This window comes from Pieris napi, chromosome 9 (assembly GCF_905475465.1).
Source record: "Pieris napi chromosome 9, ilPieNapi1.2, whole genome shotgun sequence".
Classification (NCBI taxonomy): Eukaryota; Metazoa; Arthropoda; class Insecta; order Lepidoptera; family Pieridae; genus Pieris; species Pieris napi.
The window spans coordinates 7,274,724-7,296,597 of record NC_062242.1 but is presented as its reverse complement, the minus strand read 5'-3'; the positions used below and the strand labels follow the sequence as shown (position 1 = coordinate 7,296,597).

The 21,874-nt window shown below is 32.4% G+C and overlaps 2 protein-coding genes across 2 annotated transcripts; one reads left to right on the top strand and one right to left on the bottom strand.

Annotated features, from left to right (window-relative positions):
• Nucleotides 1–411: 411 nt before the first annotated feature.
• On the bottom strand, nucleotides 412–2,295 carry LOC125052301 (transcription initiation factor IIE subunit beta). The gene is made up of 6 exons (XM_047653050.1): nucleotides 2,160–2,295; nucleotides 1,713–1,820; nucleotides 1,473–1,635; nucleotides 1,122–1,228; nucleotides 781–958; nucleotides 412–690 (listed from the first exon to the last, which is right to left on the bottom strand). Exons 1-6 carry the CDS (start codon nucleotides 2,219–2,221, stop codon nucleotides 430–432), a joined length of 879 nt encoding a protein of 292 aa, XP_047509006.1. The 5' UTR covers nucleotides 2,222–2,295; the 3' UTR covers nucleotides 412–429.
• LOC125052300 (chitooligosaccharidolytic beta-N-acetylglucosaminidase) lies at nucleotides 2,138–21,790 on the top strand. The gene is made up of 17 exons (XM_047653049.1): nucleotides 2,138–2,255; nucleotides 3,721–3,848; nucleotides 4,333–4,397; nucleotides 6,378–6,517; nucleotides 7,314–7,444; nucleotides 7,896–8,001; nucleotides 10,627–10,790; nucleotides 13,569–13,677; nucleotides 14,480–14,601; nucleotides 15,361–15,495; nucleotides 16,139–16,244; nucleotides 17,035–17,210; nucleotides 17,864–17,962; nucleotides 18,650–18,770; nucleotides 19,821–19,913; nucleotides 20,458–20,605; nucleotides 21,586–21,790. The coding sequence occupies exons 3-17, from the start codon at nucleotides 4,339–4,341 to the stop codon at nucleotides 21,665–21,667; spliced, it is 1,791 nt and encodes a 596-aa protein (XP_047509005.1). The 5' UTR covers nucleotides 2,138–2,255; nucleotides 3,721–3,848; nucleotides 4,333–4,338; the 3' UTR covers nucleotides 21,668–21,790.
• Nucleotides 21,791–21,874: the final 84 nt, after the last annotated feature.

The following is a 21,874-nucleotide window of genomic DNA, read 5'->3' as shown; positions in this document are numbered from 1 at the left end:
CAGCTTTTCAATAAGATAATATAATTTTAAATGGTAAACGCCCGACAAATAAGTATAATATAAGCCGAATATTCGATGTAGTTTTTTTCCTAATTAATATTTCCCCATCATCGAAATTTAGCTTTTTTTTTTCCTCTTTATGGGCTCTGGCACGGTTTCGAAATCTAGTTATCTTACGCGCCAAGACTTTAATATGAGCCATCAGCCAAGGAGTTTTCATTATTATTCTCTTTATGTAGTTTAGTAAAGTTAACACCTATTGATCTACCTTTTTTATGTAGGTACTCAAAATAGTAAGTGTGTAAGCAACACCAAAAGACAATATCCTAATATGTTTGTTCACTGATATTACTTCTATTAAAATTGACAAATTATATTAATTTAAATGGATAGGATATAGAAAGGCTTAAATCACAAAACTATAAGTATTTATTTGATTGATACACCCTTTTGAGTAATTGTATTGTCATCATAAGTTTCAAGAACATCTGCCAAATGTTCATTATCTCGCGGCTTTTTGAACTGTCGCCTTTTTTGTGAAACTTTCTTTCTTTTTGGTGCAATAGGTTTTCTGAGACCATGATCTTGCATCGACTTGATACCCTGTTTCTCTAGATATTCTTCAATCTTGGCATCATCCATAGCATCTACAGCTGTGGCACGCCATAATTTCACAAATTCTTCATCCACCTATTACAAAATATAGAGAAAATACAAATATCACTTTACAAAGTCACTAATTCAATTTAATAAATATTTAATTCATATGAGGTTACCCACATCAAAATTTGCTGTTTTATCATTATAAAACAAAATCTTTTTCTTATCAGTGGGTCTGATTATGTACAATATTTCTTGAGCTAGATTTTTAAGAGCCCGCTCACAGTGTGGTAATGATTCTTGTACATCTTCTAAAAATATTCCACCCAAACCTTTGAGATCTTGTTGCTTTAATAACCTAAAAAGTTAAAATATAAAAACAATATTCTATTATCTTTGACAAAATATCCTTTTTGCCGCACCAAATAAGTATATAAAAGTAAACTTCCAATGTTTTATCAGTCTGCTTTTTTTATAGTTAGCCTTAAAGAATTTCAATATGACTAGAAATTGGAAATGACCTTAATAATGACTTCTTGTCCTTTATTTTATATACTGGCTTAAATATATATTTATCCTGTGTACATTCAATTTTTGGATTGTTTTGTAAAGCCTCTGTTTGTAGCCACTGAAATATATCATTTGAATTTATAGCATTTTGTAATATTACAAAGAAAAAAAACATGGATTTCTATAAATACAAAGTGGGTCATGTGGTACATTACTGACTTTAATTCATTACACCTTCATCATGCATTACCAACTAAGCCACTACAACACATACACATTTTCTTTTAGTACAATCATTTTTTTAAATAACATAACAAAAATTAAGGCAATTATAGTAATTGTAAATACAATAGCATTTTTACCTGTTTAATCTTATTTCCTACATCCAATTGGTTGGTTTCATCTAGAATTTCATCTAAAGACAGTGGGTGGTCATCCCCTTCTTGATGTCTAGCTCTCATATGTCTAACAATTCTAGCAAGAACTCCAAATCTGTATGAAGAGCTGCCTGCCATAGTCTTGTAACTGTAACATTATTTTAATTTTAATACAAATATATAAAGCAAATTTATTTTGACTTCTACATCAAAATGAAAACTTACTTGTTGGCATCAAGCTTTGGCGCAGAACTAGCAGAGGAGCTGGATTTAGATTTCTTTTTACTATCATCTTTGTATGGGGAGTCATCTTTCTTTTTCTTGAATTCAACACTGTAAAATAATAAAATATCACATTGAAATTTATAAAGCTTCAAATTTTATAAATATTATGGCCATAGTTTCATTCTTAATAACTTTCTAACTTAATTTAACCTGAATATATATTAAGATCTGGTGATCTCTTAATGTTTTCAACTCAAAACAATAACATCACAAGATTTGGAGTGTAAGATATAATATAACATGATTATCAATCATCATTGATAAATATCAAGCTTATCATCAGCTTGCAAGAGAAATGTTAAAGTTTGTAGTGGGAGCGAGTTGCGCGAAAGTAATGCTGTAGGGACAGTAGTAGATTAACAACCATTCAACAAGTATGTAATATACCTTGGTGTCGCAAGAGCCTTTTTCCTAAACGCCTCACGTTCTCGAAGCAGGGCAGGATCCATTTTTAATAAATACGAAACACTACTTTCGTTGGAGGTAAGATAATGTCAAATTTAAATCGGTATAATAGTATTCAGTATTCACGGAGAAAGTTAATTTTGTTTGCTTTTTATTCTCTCGGTTTCCATGTCTATTGTATATAACTTTACTGTTTTCCTTTTTTTTTTTTTTTTTTTTTATATTATGGCAACAGCTTCAACTTTATGCCAGTTTCAAGTAAAACTGTTTTCCTTTTCAATGATGTAAATTGGTAATGTCAATTGTCACTTCTCAAAAATCACAATGTAAATTGTCTTTAGAAACTTGGAAGTAAGGTGGTAAAAAATACTTTTTGTATCTAAAATGTTTAAAACATATAACATTATAACCAGAAACTACGTCTTCACAATAAAATTCCTTCTTTACTTTTAAAAGTAAAACGTCAAATGAAGTAAGGATAAAACTATTATGAAAAGCGAATTACAACTTGATTGCGCCGTGCAGCGCACTCTAGTATATACGTACTAATTACTTTTATACTACCTAAGTACGCGTACGTCTCAAACTCTTTCTATTTGACTGTAAACGTAACTCTTTTGCAAAAAAAAGCGCACCTTATTTACGTTCTAAGGTCAATTTTGGATGTCGTTTATTAAATGAAATTGAATTGTCTGACGTAGTATTTATACTTATAATCGTGTAAATTTATACGCGTAAAATTCACTTTATTTATTTGGCAATTTTTTAAATTAATTTTTAATGAATTCTTTAAAACCGATGTACACAGCCAAACAGTAAGTGTTCGGCAATAGAGACAAAAAGATTTTTTTACCTTTTTAATTTAATAAAGTTACAAATCCATTCCATTTTTCTACACTACAATGCTCGCACTGTTCTGGCGACGTGGATATTTAGGTGCCCGTTTCTTTCGCAAAAGAGTTTATACATTTATTTGATAATCTACATTATTTAGTATTTTTTAATTATGTAGACCCAGTAAGTAGTTTAAAGTTTACTTTAATAGATAATATATAATCGAAAAGAAAACCTGATGGGAAGCAATCTAATATATAAAATTCTCGTGTCGCGGTATTTGTAGTTAAACTCCTTAGAAACGGCTTGACCGATTGTCATGAAATTTTGTGTGCATATTAGGTATGTCGGAGAATCGGACAACATCTATTTTTCATCCCCCTAAATGTTAAGGTTAGTCCCCCCTAAATTTTTATTTTTTTATGATACAACATTAAAAAATACATACAACCCCTAATTTTCACCCCTCTACGATTAACCCTCTTAATATTTTAATTATAAATGATATACATGGCAAAACGACGTTTGCCAGCTAGTATTATTACAAATATATCGTATTTTACATTCCTTGAAAACTTTATAATATTAACAATTGGCTTCAGAAATTAATCCATTTCTTACAATTATCTGCGCCACTAACGCGGTCATAAAAAAAGTTATATATAGGTACATATTATACTATATATAATTTTTTATTTTGCTAATACAGACGACTGTTTGCGAATCAAGACAAGTGTGGGTTCGCGCGGTCAACGTGGGACACAATTTGCAAGCCACGGTTTCGGTACCAGTTATCCACAGTTACAATATTCGTGACGCTAAGTGGACGCCTACAGCGTAAGTACATATTTATTTTACGATATAAACCTATCAAAAGTAGTAAAACATTTCATAGCCATGTTTCTATTATGAATTTGAATACATAAAATTAAGAGACATTTATTTTTGTTGATGTTATAGTTTTCGTAGTCAACGCAATTGTACAAGGATGTTTGTGCCTTATTTTAATATTATCCTGTACTCAACCTTCGTTGCTGTTTTGTATTTTTTTAATTATTCTTATTCATCGATTTAGTTCTGGTATGTGTAACGTAATGTAGGGTAGACAGCAATTCATAGGGTACATAAAACACGTTAGTTTATATGAATTGTTTTATTTTCAACGTTATTTTTTAATCTATCTTAAATTTTGACTGAATTCTTAGTTTCAAGTTCTTTTAATAGTAAATATTTAACATTTGCTAAATTAACAAAACAGGTTATCAATATATATTCTTTTGTTTATATATATATATATATACCTATACTTCATTTGTTTCAGATTAATATGTGGCTCCACCATATGTATGTTTACGTCGTTTGTTTACTTCTTATAATTCTGCAATGGTAAGTTTTAAAATACATGTTGTATGTACTAGTTTTTACCAGCTGTTCAAAAGGTTTTAGCTTGCAAGTACCATAAAGGACGTAAGTTTTTTTTCGACAATTCAATGTGCGGTTTACGGTGCAATTTTTAATACCACCCACTTGTTCCGTCAGCTATAAGTAAATCAGGTTTATTTATTTTTGAAACTACGCCATCCAAAATTTGAAACCGTTAAAATTTGCATTTCGTAACAAATTGTTTTGTATGCAGCGACCAAAAAGTACCACCGCATTTATTACTAAAAATCTAATTACTTAAAACTTAATCCCGCGAGTATTATTTGTACATACAAAAGTTTTTATATAGCGGTGATATTTCCAAAGAGTTTTAACTATTTCGGTATAAAATAAAGCTGTAAGTACTGTAATTAAGAATGTATTGAAAATGCTGTAAATCTCTTTTATCAATGTAATTATTGGTACACGGGGGAATGTTTTATGTTCATAACATTTTTTAAGGTTTCTCGTAAACTAAATGTTACCTACCATAAATCGCGGTTTTACTGCAACTTTTTTTTGTTTTTGCATGTAAAGGACTCGCCTGATGTTATGTGATACCGCTGCCCATAGATACTAAATGTGCTAAAGGGCTCGCAAGTGTTTTGCCGGCCTTTTAAGAATTGGTACGCTCTTTTCATGACGGACCCTAAGTCTAATTGGTTGGTACTATAGTTGGTATGGTTCTAAAGTTATATTTGTTAGGTTGTGTACGATTCCTATTTATTTGTTAGTATCTAGTTACTAATCGTATGGTTGCGAATCTCAACTCAGAATTTCGAGGTTTGAACACCATATTTTCAAACAAATTATAACTATTGATTATCTTTACTTAGTATCACACCAGTTCTGATGGCAACTTTCAATGGCACATATTTGCATGATTCTTTATGCTGTGTCTGCAGAATCTTTTTAAGTATTGTGAAAATGTAAAACAAAAGACAAAACGATAGTGATTGATCATGATTGGTCAAACGGAAAGACGCACCGTGTACTCTGTGATTGGATTAGAGATTCTGTTCACAAATCACAATCGAACGAAACGCGAAATCGTGTCGTCTTTTGTTTGGCGCTTTCTGAGGTACTAGGGAAAATCTACTTTAATCTTGAAATCCTTTCTCGCTGAATGCTTAGTACAGTAGGTTGTGTTTATTTCTAGCAATAATAAATATTATAGATTAGATATATTCTTTGGCTAATTCCCCGACTATCATGTCGTGGGTGTATTAAGTAACGTATATATTATCATTAGCAAATATAAAATAAATATATAAATATAATATAAATTTTTGAATTATATTGACAGCTAAATTTAGGAAGATGTCTCTTACATTTTGTTTAACATAATTTCTTTTAGGTTTTTTATGACATTTGGTTCATTGTACTTATAACAATTTTTGTTACACTGAACTAGAAATGGGTGACCATTATACGGCTTCTAATTTTTAATTGGATTTCACACGAGCGGTGATTATTTCATTTAGTACCTACCTACCCGTATTTGTGAACTAACATTGCGTGGCTTGCGATTATTACGGATTTTCCTGCATTTGTCCCCCATTTGTTTTACATGAAATTTCTGATTCAGTTTTGATAAATGGCGACTTATCTGTTTCACTAGTTGATGACCAACATAATGGGACACCTTTCTATGTCACTGTTAATGTTTAATGCGGGCCATGAAGATATGACATCATCTTAACCACTATAAAGATTTTACTATGGCTTTTAATTTTTAATTTGATATTTTTATTAAAATTATAAGGAGAACGCACAATTTATAAAAACTACATATTGGGTAACCTATCGCTAATTAGATATCTTCCAGGCAACCGGAGTATAACTATGGTATAAATTGTGGTTAAACAACGCTTAATAACAAATTGACTACATTAAATGAAGGGTTTGCAGCTACTAGACAATACTTAGAACGTGTCTTTTCAGTGCCAGCACAGCAGATGATCAAGTGTCCCCATGGCGATGGACCTGTGACGATGGTAAATGCGTGAAGACTGAACATGACCCGCGCAGTAAGGAGTCGGCCCTCTGCTTGGAAGCCTGCAAAATGTTCTGCAACGATAATGGTAAGTGGATAACGTTATACCGGATTTAAAGACTGCGTGAGGATTAAGTAATCCGGTGAGAACAAGTATCGTAACAATGTCATATGACCATTTTATATAACAATTAACTAATTACTGCCTCTCAGGATCAAAAATAAACATTCGATTTATCAATAGATACAGCGACGTCTGCAGAAGCTGCCCATAAAATTGAATACTTAAAGTTTTGTATGAAAACTTGTTATAAAGTCTGTCCGATTCACACACACACATGTAACCAAATATCTATGGCTTAAATATTTATTTAAAAACAAAAATTATAATGCTTATGTGCAAAAAAAAGAACAATAAAAACAATAAACTTAAAATATAACTAAAACATATATATGTAACTAAAATATATTATTAAAAGGAGTCACTTAAGGCAAGGTTCCGAAGATAGTGGCAGCGTTCCCCCTTTGAATAGCTAGACTAATTCATTGTCCAAGGTAGCTGCCAGCTCTTCGGTCTCCTGTGATGTCGACTAACCTTTTTGATATTTCCCTAAAAAGCCTTATAGCGCTAGGACCCCACGGACCAAGGGTCTCGACACCGAATAGAACAAAATCATATTCGGAGCCTAGACCCCTGTATTTGCAGGCTTTAGCTTTTTCAGCCGCATCACAGCCGCACCAGCTCTGTTGTTGGTTCCCTATCATCGTAGATGGATAGGGGCCCCGTGTGTGTGTGTCAAATATCTATTGTATTACTATATTTTGTTCTATATTCTATATTCCAAAAAAGTAGTGAGAGATATTGTATTGAAAATCATTTTCAGGACTTCTCTGGCCGAAACCAACAGGTCAAGTAGAGCTGGGCAATTTCCTATCTAAAGTTAATATTAACAGCATCCGTGTTGAGATGGACAGACGCGGTAAATCTGATGATTTATTGGATATTGCGGGAAAGGTAAATTGTTTTTAAATAATATAATAATACAATACTGCTAATAATAAAATAATAATTAGAACCTTTTGGAATAAACTTAACTTGTAAGGTTCTCTAGGTCTCATGGAAAATGTGATAGTAGCTATAATGTTAAACAATATTAGAATACCAAAATAGCTGTAGCTCTCTTATTTGGCATACATCGGTATTCCACACGAGTATAGCGGGTAAATGTTCGTTATGCCAAAATACTTTAACAGTCTCGTAACACATTTAAACAAAACGACGAAAAGTATTTATTTAAAAGAAAATAAACTTTAAAATTAATTATGACTCAATAAACCGGTTATTGCCTCTATTATCATATTTACAACCTGTATTTCCAAAATGTTTTCAATTTGCAGATGAAAACCTAATATAAAATCGTAAAATAGAAGATATTAAACGTATAAAACTTATGTTTTCCTAACAGAGATTTCAAAAAATGGTGAACTTAAACATTCCATCGGGCATAACTCCGAAATCCAGCGGCAAGTCGGTGACAGTCTACCTCGTTAACGAGAACCCTGATGTCAGAGGTATGTAGCTTAATATGGCAAATGGCAATCTGTGGTCTATTCCCGGCGAAAGAATACTTGTTTCAGGTCGGTACGCGACCACGAAACAGACCCAAATACAACATTTATTTGAATCGCATGACATACCAACAGATATAAATGTAAAAAATTCCTTGACTATTAAAAAGGTATTGATTAACTTATAAATAAAATTTTAGGTATACCTAAACAAAACAATTTATGGAGACTATAATGTCTTACCCTAATTATGTTTCTTTAAGTATGTAATAAAATATGTAAAATGTTTTCAAAGTCGACGCGTCCCCAGATAAGTCCTTAAAACTTAGAATAAAATAAACCTAATTGGCATAATATGTAAAGTAAGCTCATTTAAATCGGACAATATAAATAAATAACCATTTATCGGATTAAAAGGACAAACACATTTTAAGGTCACCTTTTTGATGAAACCAATTATTTGCTAATTAATGAAACCAATATTGAAATATATTTACAACCAAAGTAAAGATAACGGTATCAGGTAATCATTTGCTTACAAATGTCGGATAAAGCGTATCTTTTGTCAATCTCATAATTACGTGCTGTTGCCTGTTTGACAACAACCTACTTGTAAGTGGGTGATCTAGGTTATTGTGTGTAATGGCTGTTTAGAGTACAAAATGAAGACTTTATTAATCTATTAATAATTCTTAATAAAGTATTTTCCATTGCACGTGCAGATTTAATCTACGTTAAGGAACATTTTTTTTGTATTACTAACATCTTTATATTAATATAGACCATAGCTCCACGAGGTAAGTATTGCTTTTCTTCTAACATCTTGAATTCTATTCGAAAGAGGATGTTAAAATTGACTTTATGTTTCAGCCGTACTTACAAATTATGTAAATGAAAGCTCTTTGTAACAATACTTTATAAGTTGAAAGTTTCTCCCAACCTTGACCTCATATTTGGTACAAGTTTAATTGCAATTCATTCAGCGAACGTGTCTCATTTATTCGTTAAGACCCATTCTTTAACACTTACAATCCTATATAGCTCGTTTTACAATCCTATATAGCTTGTTTTACAATCCTATATAGCTCGTTTTATTACAAAAAGTACGAGGTTTTTCATTTCTCATCGTAGTAATTTAACAGAATTGGGGTTTAAAGGAACAAAAACATAAAACATTCTCCTTAAGTATTGAAACCATTTAGATTTTAGAGCATTGATGAGACATTTTTACTATAGTAAATACACACTAACGTATTACACTAGCAAAACCGTCGTCCTGTACACGTCTAAAATTCAATAATTTCAAAGGTAAAAACATCGAATTGTAAATCTAAACCATTCTCCAATGCACTTGAACACACATAAAAAATTTATGAAAATTGATCCAACTTAGGGGGAGTTTAATTACAAACAGATGATTTATTTATGATGTATGTATTTGCGGTCACGCGAAACACTTCAAATATCGCCTATATTGTCTTACATAGGTACGCGCGTAGGTTTTTTACTATCAAGTGAGTTATAACCTACATTCTAATTTCCAAGATCATCAAGTATGAGTTATGACGCATGTGTCGTAGTTGATACATCCGCACTTTATTTATATTATAAAAGAGATATCGCCCTGGCCTCGAGTTCTTTGTTTCGTTTCCAAATACTTTCTTGGGTTTATTGTTCGAAACTCACGCTCAAGTATGCTGAAGTATTGTTGTGAGATATGTATTTGAAAATGTACCTATTGTAAGTTTTGTCCGTTGCACTAAAGTGAAAATACGGTACTTTAAAGCATATGAGTCCACACATATATAATCAATCTCTAATGTTTATATACTAACATTTGTGGCAGAAATTCAAATCTGTGGTAATTTGAGTATTATTTTTTCGTCCTCCTTAAGTAGGTAGTATCATAATGCATCTTATCTTTGATGGCTTGGAAAAAAGGATTTGACCCCCCATTGCTCTATATATGTTTTTAAATTAGCAAACTTCTTAAGAGTGTTTAAGTCTCATGATTAAATATTAAATGACGCACTTTAATTTAATCAAATAGGTACATAAAGCTAAATAAAAACATAAATAACGACATCTATTCATTTTATAACCGTTATAAAATACAGATTTCGATTGTATCTCTCAAATTAATATAATAACTGTTCGGTATTTACAAACGAGTTTTGGGTCCGCATAATATGAAACTAGAATTGCAACATAATATACCCAGTATAGCGCAGCGATGTTTCTTAGAATAAAGACCCTTTCTCATAAAATCTGTATCAATCTAATTGCTTTTATTTAACCAAAGTACTCTTTCGTATCCTTCTGTCAATTTGTCTATCTTCTCTAATGAAAAAGAGAGTTCAGTATTTCAGTTTCTATTAATAAGGGGTACATATATTATAAAGGGACCTTATAACATTGACTAATTAGTACGAGTTGCAGCCAATAAATTTACTTCTGATTTTCTGTTTACCTAATTTAACCTATACAATGTCTTCGATCGAACGCTATACGCTACTCCAAAACTACTTAGTACTGAAATATTATCCATAGTATCAACAAGAATTTCATCGATAGTGGCTTTCCACTATCATCAGGAAACCTTTAATAAAAAGCATCTATATTTTTCAGAATTTTCATTAACAATGGACGAAAGCTACAGCATTCGTGTTGGTGCAGTTTCCAGTGATAAAATAAACGCGACCATCACTGGTAAAACCTTTTTTGGCATCAGACATGGTTTGGAGACACTGTCCCAACTCATACTCTTTGATGACATCAGGAACCATCTTGTTGTAAGTATATAAACCATAAACAACACATATTACCAAATTATCAGGAAGGAATTGTTTTTGTCTTTGGAGGATTTTTTTACGTTACGTATTTTAAATAAAACTTTCTCTAAATCTATTCGCCACTGTTATAAACCTCTCATTTATATCGCCTTAAGAATAAATACAAATAAATTTAAAAAAGAGTGTGTGTAGGTACTTATGTACACGCGTTAGAAGTTATACTTCTTTGGCGTATGGAAAAAATAACTAAAATGCAGTAGTGATTAACGATAAATATTAAAATTAATCAACAAAATTATTATTATTAAATACTATCACCGTCGTATATGAAATTGATTTAATAAAAACACACTGTTTAATTGTACTGTTACGAAACACGTGTTCTATATATAAAAATACTAGAATATACAACTTGAACATAGTTATTATCGATTTTCATGCCACCTGGAACTAACTTCATTCTGTTAATTTTGTGTAACGGTGCGCGCGTATCGTAAAATTTCACTCTCATAAATTTTTCATAACGCGCCTAAAGAAGTATAACTTCAAAAAATTTCGTACGCCCTAACGATATAAGTAGAATATTATATATTTCCTTTGGGTTTTTTTAAGATAAAAACAGAAATGCTTACCCGACCCCACTAGGAACCCCATTCATCATTTAATTATATAGAGGAGACGCATCCTTTTTAAGCCTAGTAATTTAATCGAACACGTAATGTGATTTATGTAGGTATAAGTGGGTGACTACTAGACACTGCCTAGAGTGAATGACCTTTCAGAATGTTAATCGTGTATGAATCACATTATTTTTCATAAAGTCCTATTACTTACTAATTATTTATTATTAATACCTTTATTACCTATTGATAACAATGAATTTCTTAACGAAGTTTACGCCTCGGATATCTTATGTATTATTATATTGTATTGTAATGTATGTGTATTTTTATCAAGAAACAATTATTTCGATTACCAAGAAAGCTTTTACATAATTAAACATTGAGTAACACACCAATTTATTTATTTTAACTGTAATAAAACATCATTGATAAATAAATCTATTTATTGTTATTATCTAAATGAAAACCTTTTCGGCCGTTACTTACATTAAAAGAGACTTAAATTTCTATAAGATAAAATCGACAACATAAAATAACCCTATCAAATAAGAATTTAACCAAATCAAGTGTAAATGCGAAAAAACCCGTTCGGGTTCAATGACAGCTCATTTACATAATGTTCATGTAAATTTATCCTTGTGACATTTCATCTTGAGACGAAAATAAATAAATTTGTAAAAAAATATTGACGAAGTCTGCTGCCAAATTAATAAGCATTATGTCCTTTGAGAACAAGGGCAAAGACGATATAAAAAAGTATCCGATTAATAGGTTGCCAATAAATATTATTTGTAAATGAATTCTTTAAAGTTTAAAAAAACTTAGGTAAAGGTTATCACTAATGGTATCGTAAAATGGGTTGGTTTTTACACTCATTACTAAGCCAAGCTTAAATCACTTTAAGGTACAAACTAATCTAATATATATTTAAATTCCTATTGTTTTTTTTTCTTTTAACTATAATAATATATATTTAAAAATAGAATGTGGTATTCATGATGCTGAACACAGTTAAACCTTCTTTCATAAGAAATCGCAATGGAATTTCTTGTCTTAGACCATGATGGGAGATTTTGATAAAGTACACATAAGTCATTTGTTAACCAAAGTATGAATAATATCTCTATATATATATATATACAATTCTCGTGTCACAATGTTCGTTCCCATACTCCTCCGAAACGGCTCGACCGATTCTTATGAAATTTTTTATGCATATTCAGTAAGTCTGAGAATCGGCTACTATCTTTCAAACCCTTAAGTGATAAGGGGTGTCCACACCAAAAAATTTTTTATTTTTTTTTGACTATTTGTTTTAAATTTTTTTTATGATACAACATACAGAAATACATACAACCCTTAATTTTCACCCCTCTAAGATCAACCCCTATTTTTTATAATAGTAGTAATTATTTTTATTGAACTTAAAAAAAAATCCAGAAATAATATACATGGCAAAACGACGTTTGCAGGGTCGGCTAGTACAATATAATAAACTATTTAAATACTAACTAAAAGACATTACAACCAAGACCATTTCAAATTGCTCTAGCCAAATGTCTATTATGTATATAGGACATAGTAAGAGCGGCTAGGTGTAATGTAAAAATATATAAAAACATACACATTTGCCTTTTTATATAAGACGAAGACCAAACAAAGTGAGGTCAACCTAGTGTTGAAATACTCTTCGCCTCGTTGCTCACCTGGTAACATAATGCGTACGACCCGTTCCTATTTCTAGCGATATAATAATAATTGTTTACTAATATTACTATTACGGACGCATAACTGTGATCCCCCACACCCCCCAGTTACCGGAGCTTGCATTTATTCTTCTATTGTATCCGAATTGATAATATGCACTGTTTATATAAGTCCTAAGGAAAGAGCGTATCAATTCTTAAAAGGCCGACAACGCACTCACAAACCCTCTGGCATTGAGAGTGTCCATGGGCGACGGTATCACTTAACATCAGGTGAGCCTCCTGCCCGTTTCCCCCATGTTCTATAAAAAAAAATACCGTCTTGGCGGAAATATTTTTTGCTTAGGATTTTTAAAACTAGACTTACGTGCATAATTTATTTATATATCGTATAACTATTATGTATCATGTTCTATACAAATAATGCTGACGAAATACTGCATTTTCAGATGGTACGTGATGTTGTGATCACTGATAAACCAGTGTATCCGTACCGAGGAGTTCTACTGGACACAGCGAGAAACTATTTCAACATTGATTCTATTAAAAGGACTCTTGGTAAGGACTTTTTGTACTTCATTATCTATTTAAAAACAAAATCTTTTTTGATAATTTTTAATGTAATTTAATTACAAAATTTCCGTATTTGTTCTGTGATTTCTTTCCGACGATGTTCTTTCATAGGAGCTATTTTTAATTGCACACATATTCAAATTCAAAAATCCTATCGGTAACAAAATGTACACTTATGAACGTCAAAAAATAAATATATATGCAATGCTTCTAATTTTACTGACAGTTCTCAAGTCAAGGGCGTAGAGAGAGAAGAACTGGCAATAAACTCTCCGCCACTCTTTTTAAACGCCAAGTTTTTTTCTTCTCATTTCTTCTCTCTTTTCTTTTCTTTCATCCCTAAAGAAAAGCCGAGGGATGAACGCAGAAGCTAATACTACTCGTCACAAATATTACATAGCCATTCTCTGAAAACCATCATTGTTTCTGCGCAGGCCAAAATTATTGTACGTCCCTATAGCAAGAACTATATATAGACAAAATTCATACCTATTGCAAGCATGTCGTTCTTTTAATGTGGCATGTCGGAAGGGTTGATTTGGATTTATTCTGCACTAGTGTTACTAGAATGAAGAAAGCCCTATGTGATCAATACTTTGAATGATTTAGATTTTAATATAGCTGCCTTGAGAGTATGTGAGTATGTAAAGATGTAATAATACCTAAATGTGGAAACTGATAATTGGCCTTCATCATATTAATTATATAATATTGAACCTAAAATATAAATAAAATAAAAATAAAAAATAATTAAAACTGTTTTTTTATATACGTTCTATAATTTCAGACGCGATGTCAGTAGTGAAACTAAACACATTCCACTGGCACATCACAGACAGCCAGAGCTTCCCGTTCGTGTCCAAACGCCGCCCGAATCTTTCAAAATATGGAGCATACAGTCCTGCTAAGGTATATTTCCCAGTTAAATGATGCTATTGCACAATACATAAAAATTATAAGGGATGCAACGGGCGGCCTTATCGCTAATAAGCGATCTCTTCCAGGCAACCCTAGTTAAAGAGAAAAAAGAAGAAAAAAAAGAAACATGATACGTGCGAGAAGTGCAGAACCAAATGTTATATAAAAAAAATATATAAATATATAGTACCTTAATCTAAAGTACTACAAACAAAAATATATTAATAACAGACTAAAAAAACTTAAAAGCTAATCATACAAATACATGAACAGCGAATAGTGATGTAAAAGGAAACATAAGAATTATACAAGTCACGATTGATCAGGATAGGATAGGATAAGGTTGGTGGCGCTACAACCTCTTTAGGTCTGGGCCTCAGATTTTGAATCTGTTTCATGATAATTTTTCAATCTAATAGGCAGTTAGGTAATCGCCGTCGACTTTTTGGGTCTAAGACATGTCGGTTTCTTCACTATGTTTTCCTTCACCGTTTGAGCGAATGTTGAATGAGCATTGAAATAAAATCCATTGGTGCACAGCCGGGGATCGAACCTACGACCTCGGGGATGAGAGTCGCACGCTGGAGCCACTAGACCAACACTGTTTATATATCACAATATAATGCTGCATAAATCACATAAAATATTTGTTTATATTGAGTCCTATTAATACGAAACTAGCCAGAATATCCAAGAAGCTGATCTAAATATAATTAAGCGGATAGATATGTTAATAGCATGGTTTTTCAGATCTACACACCTGAAATGATCGCAGATGTAGTACAATACGGTCTCGAACGCGGTATTCGTGTGATGCCAGAGTTTGATGCGCCTGCGCACGTGGGAGAAGGATGGCAGGGAACTGGACTCACAGTTTGTTTCAAGGTACATTCATTATATAATAGTATCTAAACAAAAATAAAAATGTGTGCGTGTACTAGTACATACATAAGAAGTGAAACTTCTTTATGACCTTATTTTTCGAAAAATGATCTACTATAAGCAACTTAACAGAAATTGGTTAAATAAAGTTAAATTAGATAAAGTTTAACAAAAGGCTTTTATTATCATAGACATGAATACAAATACAATTATTTCATTTTAACTTATTACTGTACTACTATGTAGTACTAAGATTATTACAGAATTTCATTAATTGTAATAGAATTATTAGTATTACTATCATTGTTATCGTTATTATATATTTTTGTTACTAATTGCTTCGAATCTCTTCGGATCAACCGTGGGAGGAACAAGAAAAAGATGGCGCGTAACCGAAAAATGTGACAAATGTGTGTAATTTTTTTTCCAACGCCGATAAAGAAGTTTGACTTCAAAAAGCAACATGGCGCGTAACCTGCTACAAAATTTCTCCCATACGTCGATAAAGAAGTTTCACTTCAAAAATTAGCTTGAAAGATTATTGTGTAGTATTTTCTGAAGTCCATCTTAGTTCAAAACCACACACAATATATATAGCCATACATTTTGTAGTAAAGTAAATATTATTTTATTTGCCATTTACCAGGAGGAGCCCTGGGCCTCCATCTGTGTGGAGCCACCTTGCGGACAACTGAATCCCGTCAAGGAAGAACTCTATGACGCGCTCAAAGATATTTACTCTGATATGGCAGGTTTGTAATTTTCTTCAATCTTCTGAAAGCGGTATTGTAAATATACTAATCTGTTCAATATTTATACTCTATGTCGCTTTGCTCACACGCTGTCTTTTATCTGTTATCAAGGAACGATAAAGATTCTTATAATATATAGTGGACCCGACAGACGTTGTCCTGCATGATATTTCAAGCGATTAGTAAAGCAAAGTATGAAAGTATCGACTGCAGCGCCATCTGGCGGGCTGATTTGTGAATCTAAACCATTCCCAGATCCCCTTGAACACACACAAAAAATTTCATCAAAATCGGTCCAGTCGTTTGAGAGAAGTTCAGTGACATACACACTAACAGAAGAATTATATATATAAAGATATATTTTTAATTATTTTAATACATTATAGTTACTTTAAAAATTTAAATCCTGTGAGGTAAGAAAGTGCTCTTCCTCCGACCTAAATAAGGGGTTCTCGACCAGTCTATCCACTGGCTTAAACGCTTGTGGCTAGGTCGAGAATTGTATATATTCATGGTTTTTGGAATTGACGTCATCGATGACGTCACCTTACCGATTGTAGCCTCGGATTGTTGGTGCACAAATTATTTTTTAATGTTTATCAATTTAATTTTTGTAGTAGAGTTTAAAACTATAAAACACAGATATAAAGATGGAAATACAGTATATTAAAAGGCACAGAACGCTGAGCACCTACTTGCTCATAAAGTAAATAAAAAAGATATCTGTCTCTAAGACCATTGGTTGTAGGGCCTTGCTTTTTATGTATAAAGTATTTTCTTAACTTTATAGACATCTTCAACCCGGACATTTTCCACATGGGCGGAGATGAAGTTAGCGAAAAATGCTGGAACACCTCACAAGAAATCCAGCAGTTCATGATTCAGAATCGTTGGGACCTTGACAAGCAATCTTTCTTAAAACTGTGGAATTACTTCCAGACTAAGGCCCAGGATAGGGCCTATCAGGTTAGTGAAGATTCCTCCTTAAAAACGTTTTAAAATATAAAAAAATATGTTAATTTATAATAATATTTTATTCCAATTACATAACACAGATCCATTTTAGTCAGTAAGTACAACTTAAAGACAAATTTTAGTACCAACATCAACAACAAATAAAAATAATTTTAAAATAAATAAACAGCCTACGCTCACACAGAGCGTAAGCGTGTCGCTCAGAGCGTAAGCACAAACTGGCTAACAATTTGTGACTGAGTACCAGTGGCGTAACTATACCATTTGGGGCCCGTGGCAATTCTTTTGATGGGGCCCTATCAGTAGAAATCGTCCCTTCTCCGTTTAATTTTAATAAACTTCTAGATTTTCAGCGTACTCAATTACACGTCGTATATGTCCCACTAATTGCCAAAGGCTTCCTCTCTTAGGCGAAAGGGAATGGTGTGTAGTCCCCAATGCGTATTGGAGACTTCAAATTCTTCCATAGAACATAATATCTCTTGGGTAGGGGCCGTCTTGGGTTGGTGAGGCAGTCCCAACAACATCCTAAGGGCGTTATATTGAATGAGCAAGGCACTGAGCGACCCGGGAATACAGCTAGCTCATAGTTTTATGTTTTGTATACATGTATTGAGCACTTTTTAAAATAAGTATCATTTCAGGCATTCGGCAAGCGTCTTCCTCTTATCTTGTGGACGAGCACTCTCACAGACTACACACACATCGACAACTTCCTTAACAAAGATGACTATATCATACAGGTACATAAACGTGTCATAAAAATATAGACTAATCTTTAAATCTTTACCGAAGTCCCTGTTTTTCTTAGTCTCAAAAAATTTAATAAAAAATAGTAAATTATTTGCGGTGTCAAACCACGATTTTTAAAGCGAGAATATTTTTTGAATCCGTAGTGAACGAGAGCTTTAAATAACACCGATCTCTTTAGTGTTTGCAATCCAAAAGATTATCCACATTTCAAATTCAATTCTTATTTAATCCCGATATTAAAAGCTTCTCTATCTGTGGCCTACTTTAGCGCATGCGCGGAATGAGCAAGTTTTACGCAATTCATACGTTTTTTCAATGGAATAGTTAGATAAATGGTTTCAAATGAATTCGTCTCGTATGCATGTTGTATATTTTTTTAACTGAAAATGTATTTTTGAATTGTAAATTATGTGAATTGGCAAAATTTTTTTATAAAATATGCAATTAAAATTTCATAAATGGGTTTTGCGTTTTCTAATACTATTACGTGGGTTTTTGTTCAATTTCTCCTCATACGCTTAAAGGAAATATACAAAGGAATAAGTCCAATGCCTTAAGATGATCACCTACTTGCCTACAAACACATCAATAAATATATAAAGATCAAAACCAAGGGTTGTAACGCCGTCTTTTATTATGATAGGTTCAATAACAATTTTAAATTTATCAATATCCAGGTATGGACGACAGGAGCAGATCCCCAAATCAAAGGTCTCCTGGAGAAAGGATACCGTCTCATCATGTCTAATTATGATGCACTTTACTTTGACTGCGGTTATGGTGCTTGGGTTGGAACTGGTGAGTTTAACTGCCAATCTACGAATAATCGAATTTAGAAAATTCGGAGAGAAAATATTTATAAATTTTCTAAGCAAAGCTCTATTAAGATTAGCATTCCCTATTTCATAACGGTCATACTACGATTGGATACTTCACGACTGGAGAATCGTAAGTCGATTGCAGGACAACCTGTTTATCCGAGGTGCTTAGAAACCAACAAAGTTAGGAAACTTAGGGCTGCAATTGTAATTAATTGAAAAAAATCAAATATTAAATAACTTATGTAATTTAGTTTAAATTTTTTGTACTTTTAAGGATTATTTTTTTCCAATAAAGCTCTTTATTTAATAAATAATACAAATCGTTCATCTTTTATCATTTATTTTATATATTTTATAAATAAGCTAGCTAAGCTAATAAATATTTGATATACGTTCTATACATTAACGAACCTTTACAAAAACATTACAAATGACAAACCATTGTCTTTTGCGTGTTTTTATCTCGTACATAATCGGATGAAGAGACAGCGGATCTTAATTAGTTTATTATTCATTGGTATTATTAAAAGAGCAGCGTTGGCAAAGTGCCTTGGACATCCGCATCTCAGACTTGTGGTCGTGAATTTAAACATGGCATTCAATGGATTGTTCTATCTGCGCATTTAACACGCGCCCGTATAGTGAAGGAGGACATAGTGAGGAAACAGCCCTGCGATTCTGTAACTCACTTCACGAACTCACACAGCGGTTTTCGCATCGGCGGTCTCTCTCAAATCAGTCGTGAAGCAGTCATTTTATGATTTGGCATTCTGATAAACAATAAAGAACAAGCTCCCACCTTTTCAGAATGCCAAATCATAAAATGACTGCTTCACGACTGATTTGAGAGCGACCGCCGATGCGAAAACCGCTGTGTGAGTTCGTGAAGTGAGTTACAGAATCGCAGGGCTGGAATGTTTTGAAGTCGACAGCGACTGTCAGGCTTACTAGTAGAGGGCTGATTACCTACTTGCCTATTGCATAAAAACGCGGGTTATTTTATATTAAACGATTTATTTATTTCTAGGAAATAACTGGTGTTCTCCATACATCGGGTGGCAGAAGGTGTACGACAACAGTCCTAAGCAGATGGCAGATAAATACTCGGATCAGATTCTAGGTAAAATACCTATTAAATAACTTATTCTGTTATATAAGAGAAATGAAAACATCTTTGAGAATTGCCGATAAGAATATTCAGTGGTACGGTAAATGCACGCGTTGATAACATCGGTCCGCGCTCGGCAAGTGTTTCATCTACCTAGTAGTAGATATTTTATATCTCAAAATTACGGAATTATATCATTAAAATATAGGAAAAGATATAATAATAATAATAATAATAATTAAGCCTCATTTATTCCTTGAAAAATTTACAAAATATACACACACACATAAAATACATATATATATATTCTGTTTTTTCAAGGACCTCTTATTGAGTATAGGCCTCCTCCAATTGACTCCATCTCTCTCTGTTTTGAGCATTTTTCTCCCAATCCTCTCCACCAACTTTCTTAAGCTCGTCGGCCCACCGTGCAAGAGGGCGACCACGCTTTCTTTTTCCTGGTGGCCCTTTCCACTTTGTTAAACAGGAAAAGATATACTGCGTAAAAATAATCGTTCGTGAAAACAACAACTACAGGATAATATGATATTTTAAGGTGGTGAAGCGGCTTTATGGTCAGAGCAGTCTGATTCTTCGACACTGGACAGCCGTCTTTGGCCCCGCGCAGCCGCTATGGCTGAACGACTGTGGGCAGAACCGGATACTAACTGGGCTAGTGCTGAGAAACGCATGTTGCATGTCAGGTAATATAAATGGCTTTTTTACATATGTATTTTATAGTATAGATTAATATTTATTTGAAAATATGCTAAAGAATATTTGTATAGAAAAAATTGTAAAGCACTTACTAAAAATTAGTATAAATTTTTCAGTTCACTCAACGGACAATGAAAAAGGTCCGTTTTATCTCCTTTCAGTTTAAAGTACAGTCTAAATAATTGATAGAAAATTTGCGGATTAGTAAAAATATCGAGGATAATAAAAAATTAATTAATTATTACAATAATTGATAAATGTAGGGGAAACATATTTCTTATAATGCACGAAAATAGCTTAGGTACACCCAAAAAAACTACGCAAAAACAGTATTTATGGATAGCAGCATACATCTATATTATAATATACAATAATATTCTTAAATGTGTGCTGATTATTTTTCCGACCCTAATGTCGGCCAATAGAATTGCACCATTCGACGTCACGTGGTACAACCTACATGGTATTATACTGAAAATTTTTTGTGAAAATTTTCTCTGGTCGTTGCTTCAAGAAAAGTATTAAGTAGTTGTTTTATTCATTATGAAATTCTTATTTGTTAACTGTACATTTCGTCTCATGGTGCAATTCTATTGGCCGACATTTGGGTCGGAAAAATAATCCACCGAATACCACTCGAGCTTCAAAATTATCTGGTATTTCCCTCAAGGTTCGTTGCAAACAAATAGAGTCGTCATGACGACTGTCGTCGTCATGACAACTATATTAATTGTTTGCAACGAACCTATCGGGAAATACCCGATAATTTTGAAGCTCTTGTGGTATTACATATGACTATACTATAATAAATGTTATGGCCTATGTGAGTTAAGTGACATAATTTTACGATTTTATTCATCAAAAATATACACCATGATTAAATATTTTTAAAAAGAAAGAAGATTAAGGTATATTCTGTATTCTGTTTGTATCTCCTGTGTATTTAATATTTTATTTAATTTTGTAGGGAGCGTCTAGTTCGTATGGGAATTCAAACGGAGTCTTTGGAGCCAGAGTGGTGCTATCAGAACGAGGGATACTGTTATTAACTGTGATACATGAAATGACGTAATATATATATGTATTTTTGGTCTTGGTGCACAAATAAAATATACATTTTGACTTATTGAATATTAAAAAGACGCAAAGTAATTTTACACATAAAATCCTTTTAAAAACACTCTATTAACGTTTATAAAGTAGTAGTATAAAGTCGCCATGAAATCGTTATAATACTCAAATTACGATTTATTGTT

Coding starts and splice junctions, on each gene's coding strand:
- LOC125052301 (XM_047653050.1), bottom strand. CDS start 2,221: ATGGATCCTGCCCTGCTTCGAGAACGTGAGGCGTTTAGGAAAAAGGCT. Junction 1,636..1,712: donor CCAAAGCTTGATGCCAACAA/GTAAGTTTTCAT, acceptor ATAATGTTACAG/TTACAAGACTATGGCAGGCA. Junction 1,229..1,472: donor TAGGAAATAAGATTAAACAG/GTAAAAATGCTA, acceptor GATATATTTCAG/TGGCTACAAACAGAGGCTTT.
- LOC125052300 (XM_047653049.1), top strand. CDS start 4,339: ATGTGGCTCCACCATATGTATGTTTACGTCGTTTGTTTACTTCTTATA. Junction 4,398..6,377: donor CTTCTTATAATTCTGCAATG/GTAAGTTTTAAA, acceptor GTGTCTTTTCAG/TGCCAGCACAGCAGATGATC. Junction 19,914..20,457: donor ATACTCGGATCAGATTCTAG/GTAAAATACCTA, acceptor TGATATTTTAAG/GTGGTGAAGCGGCTTTATGG.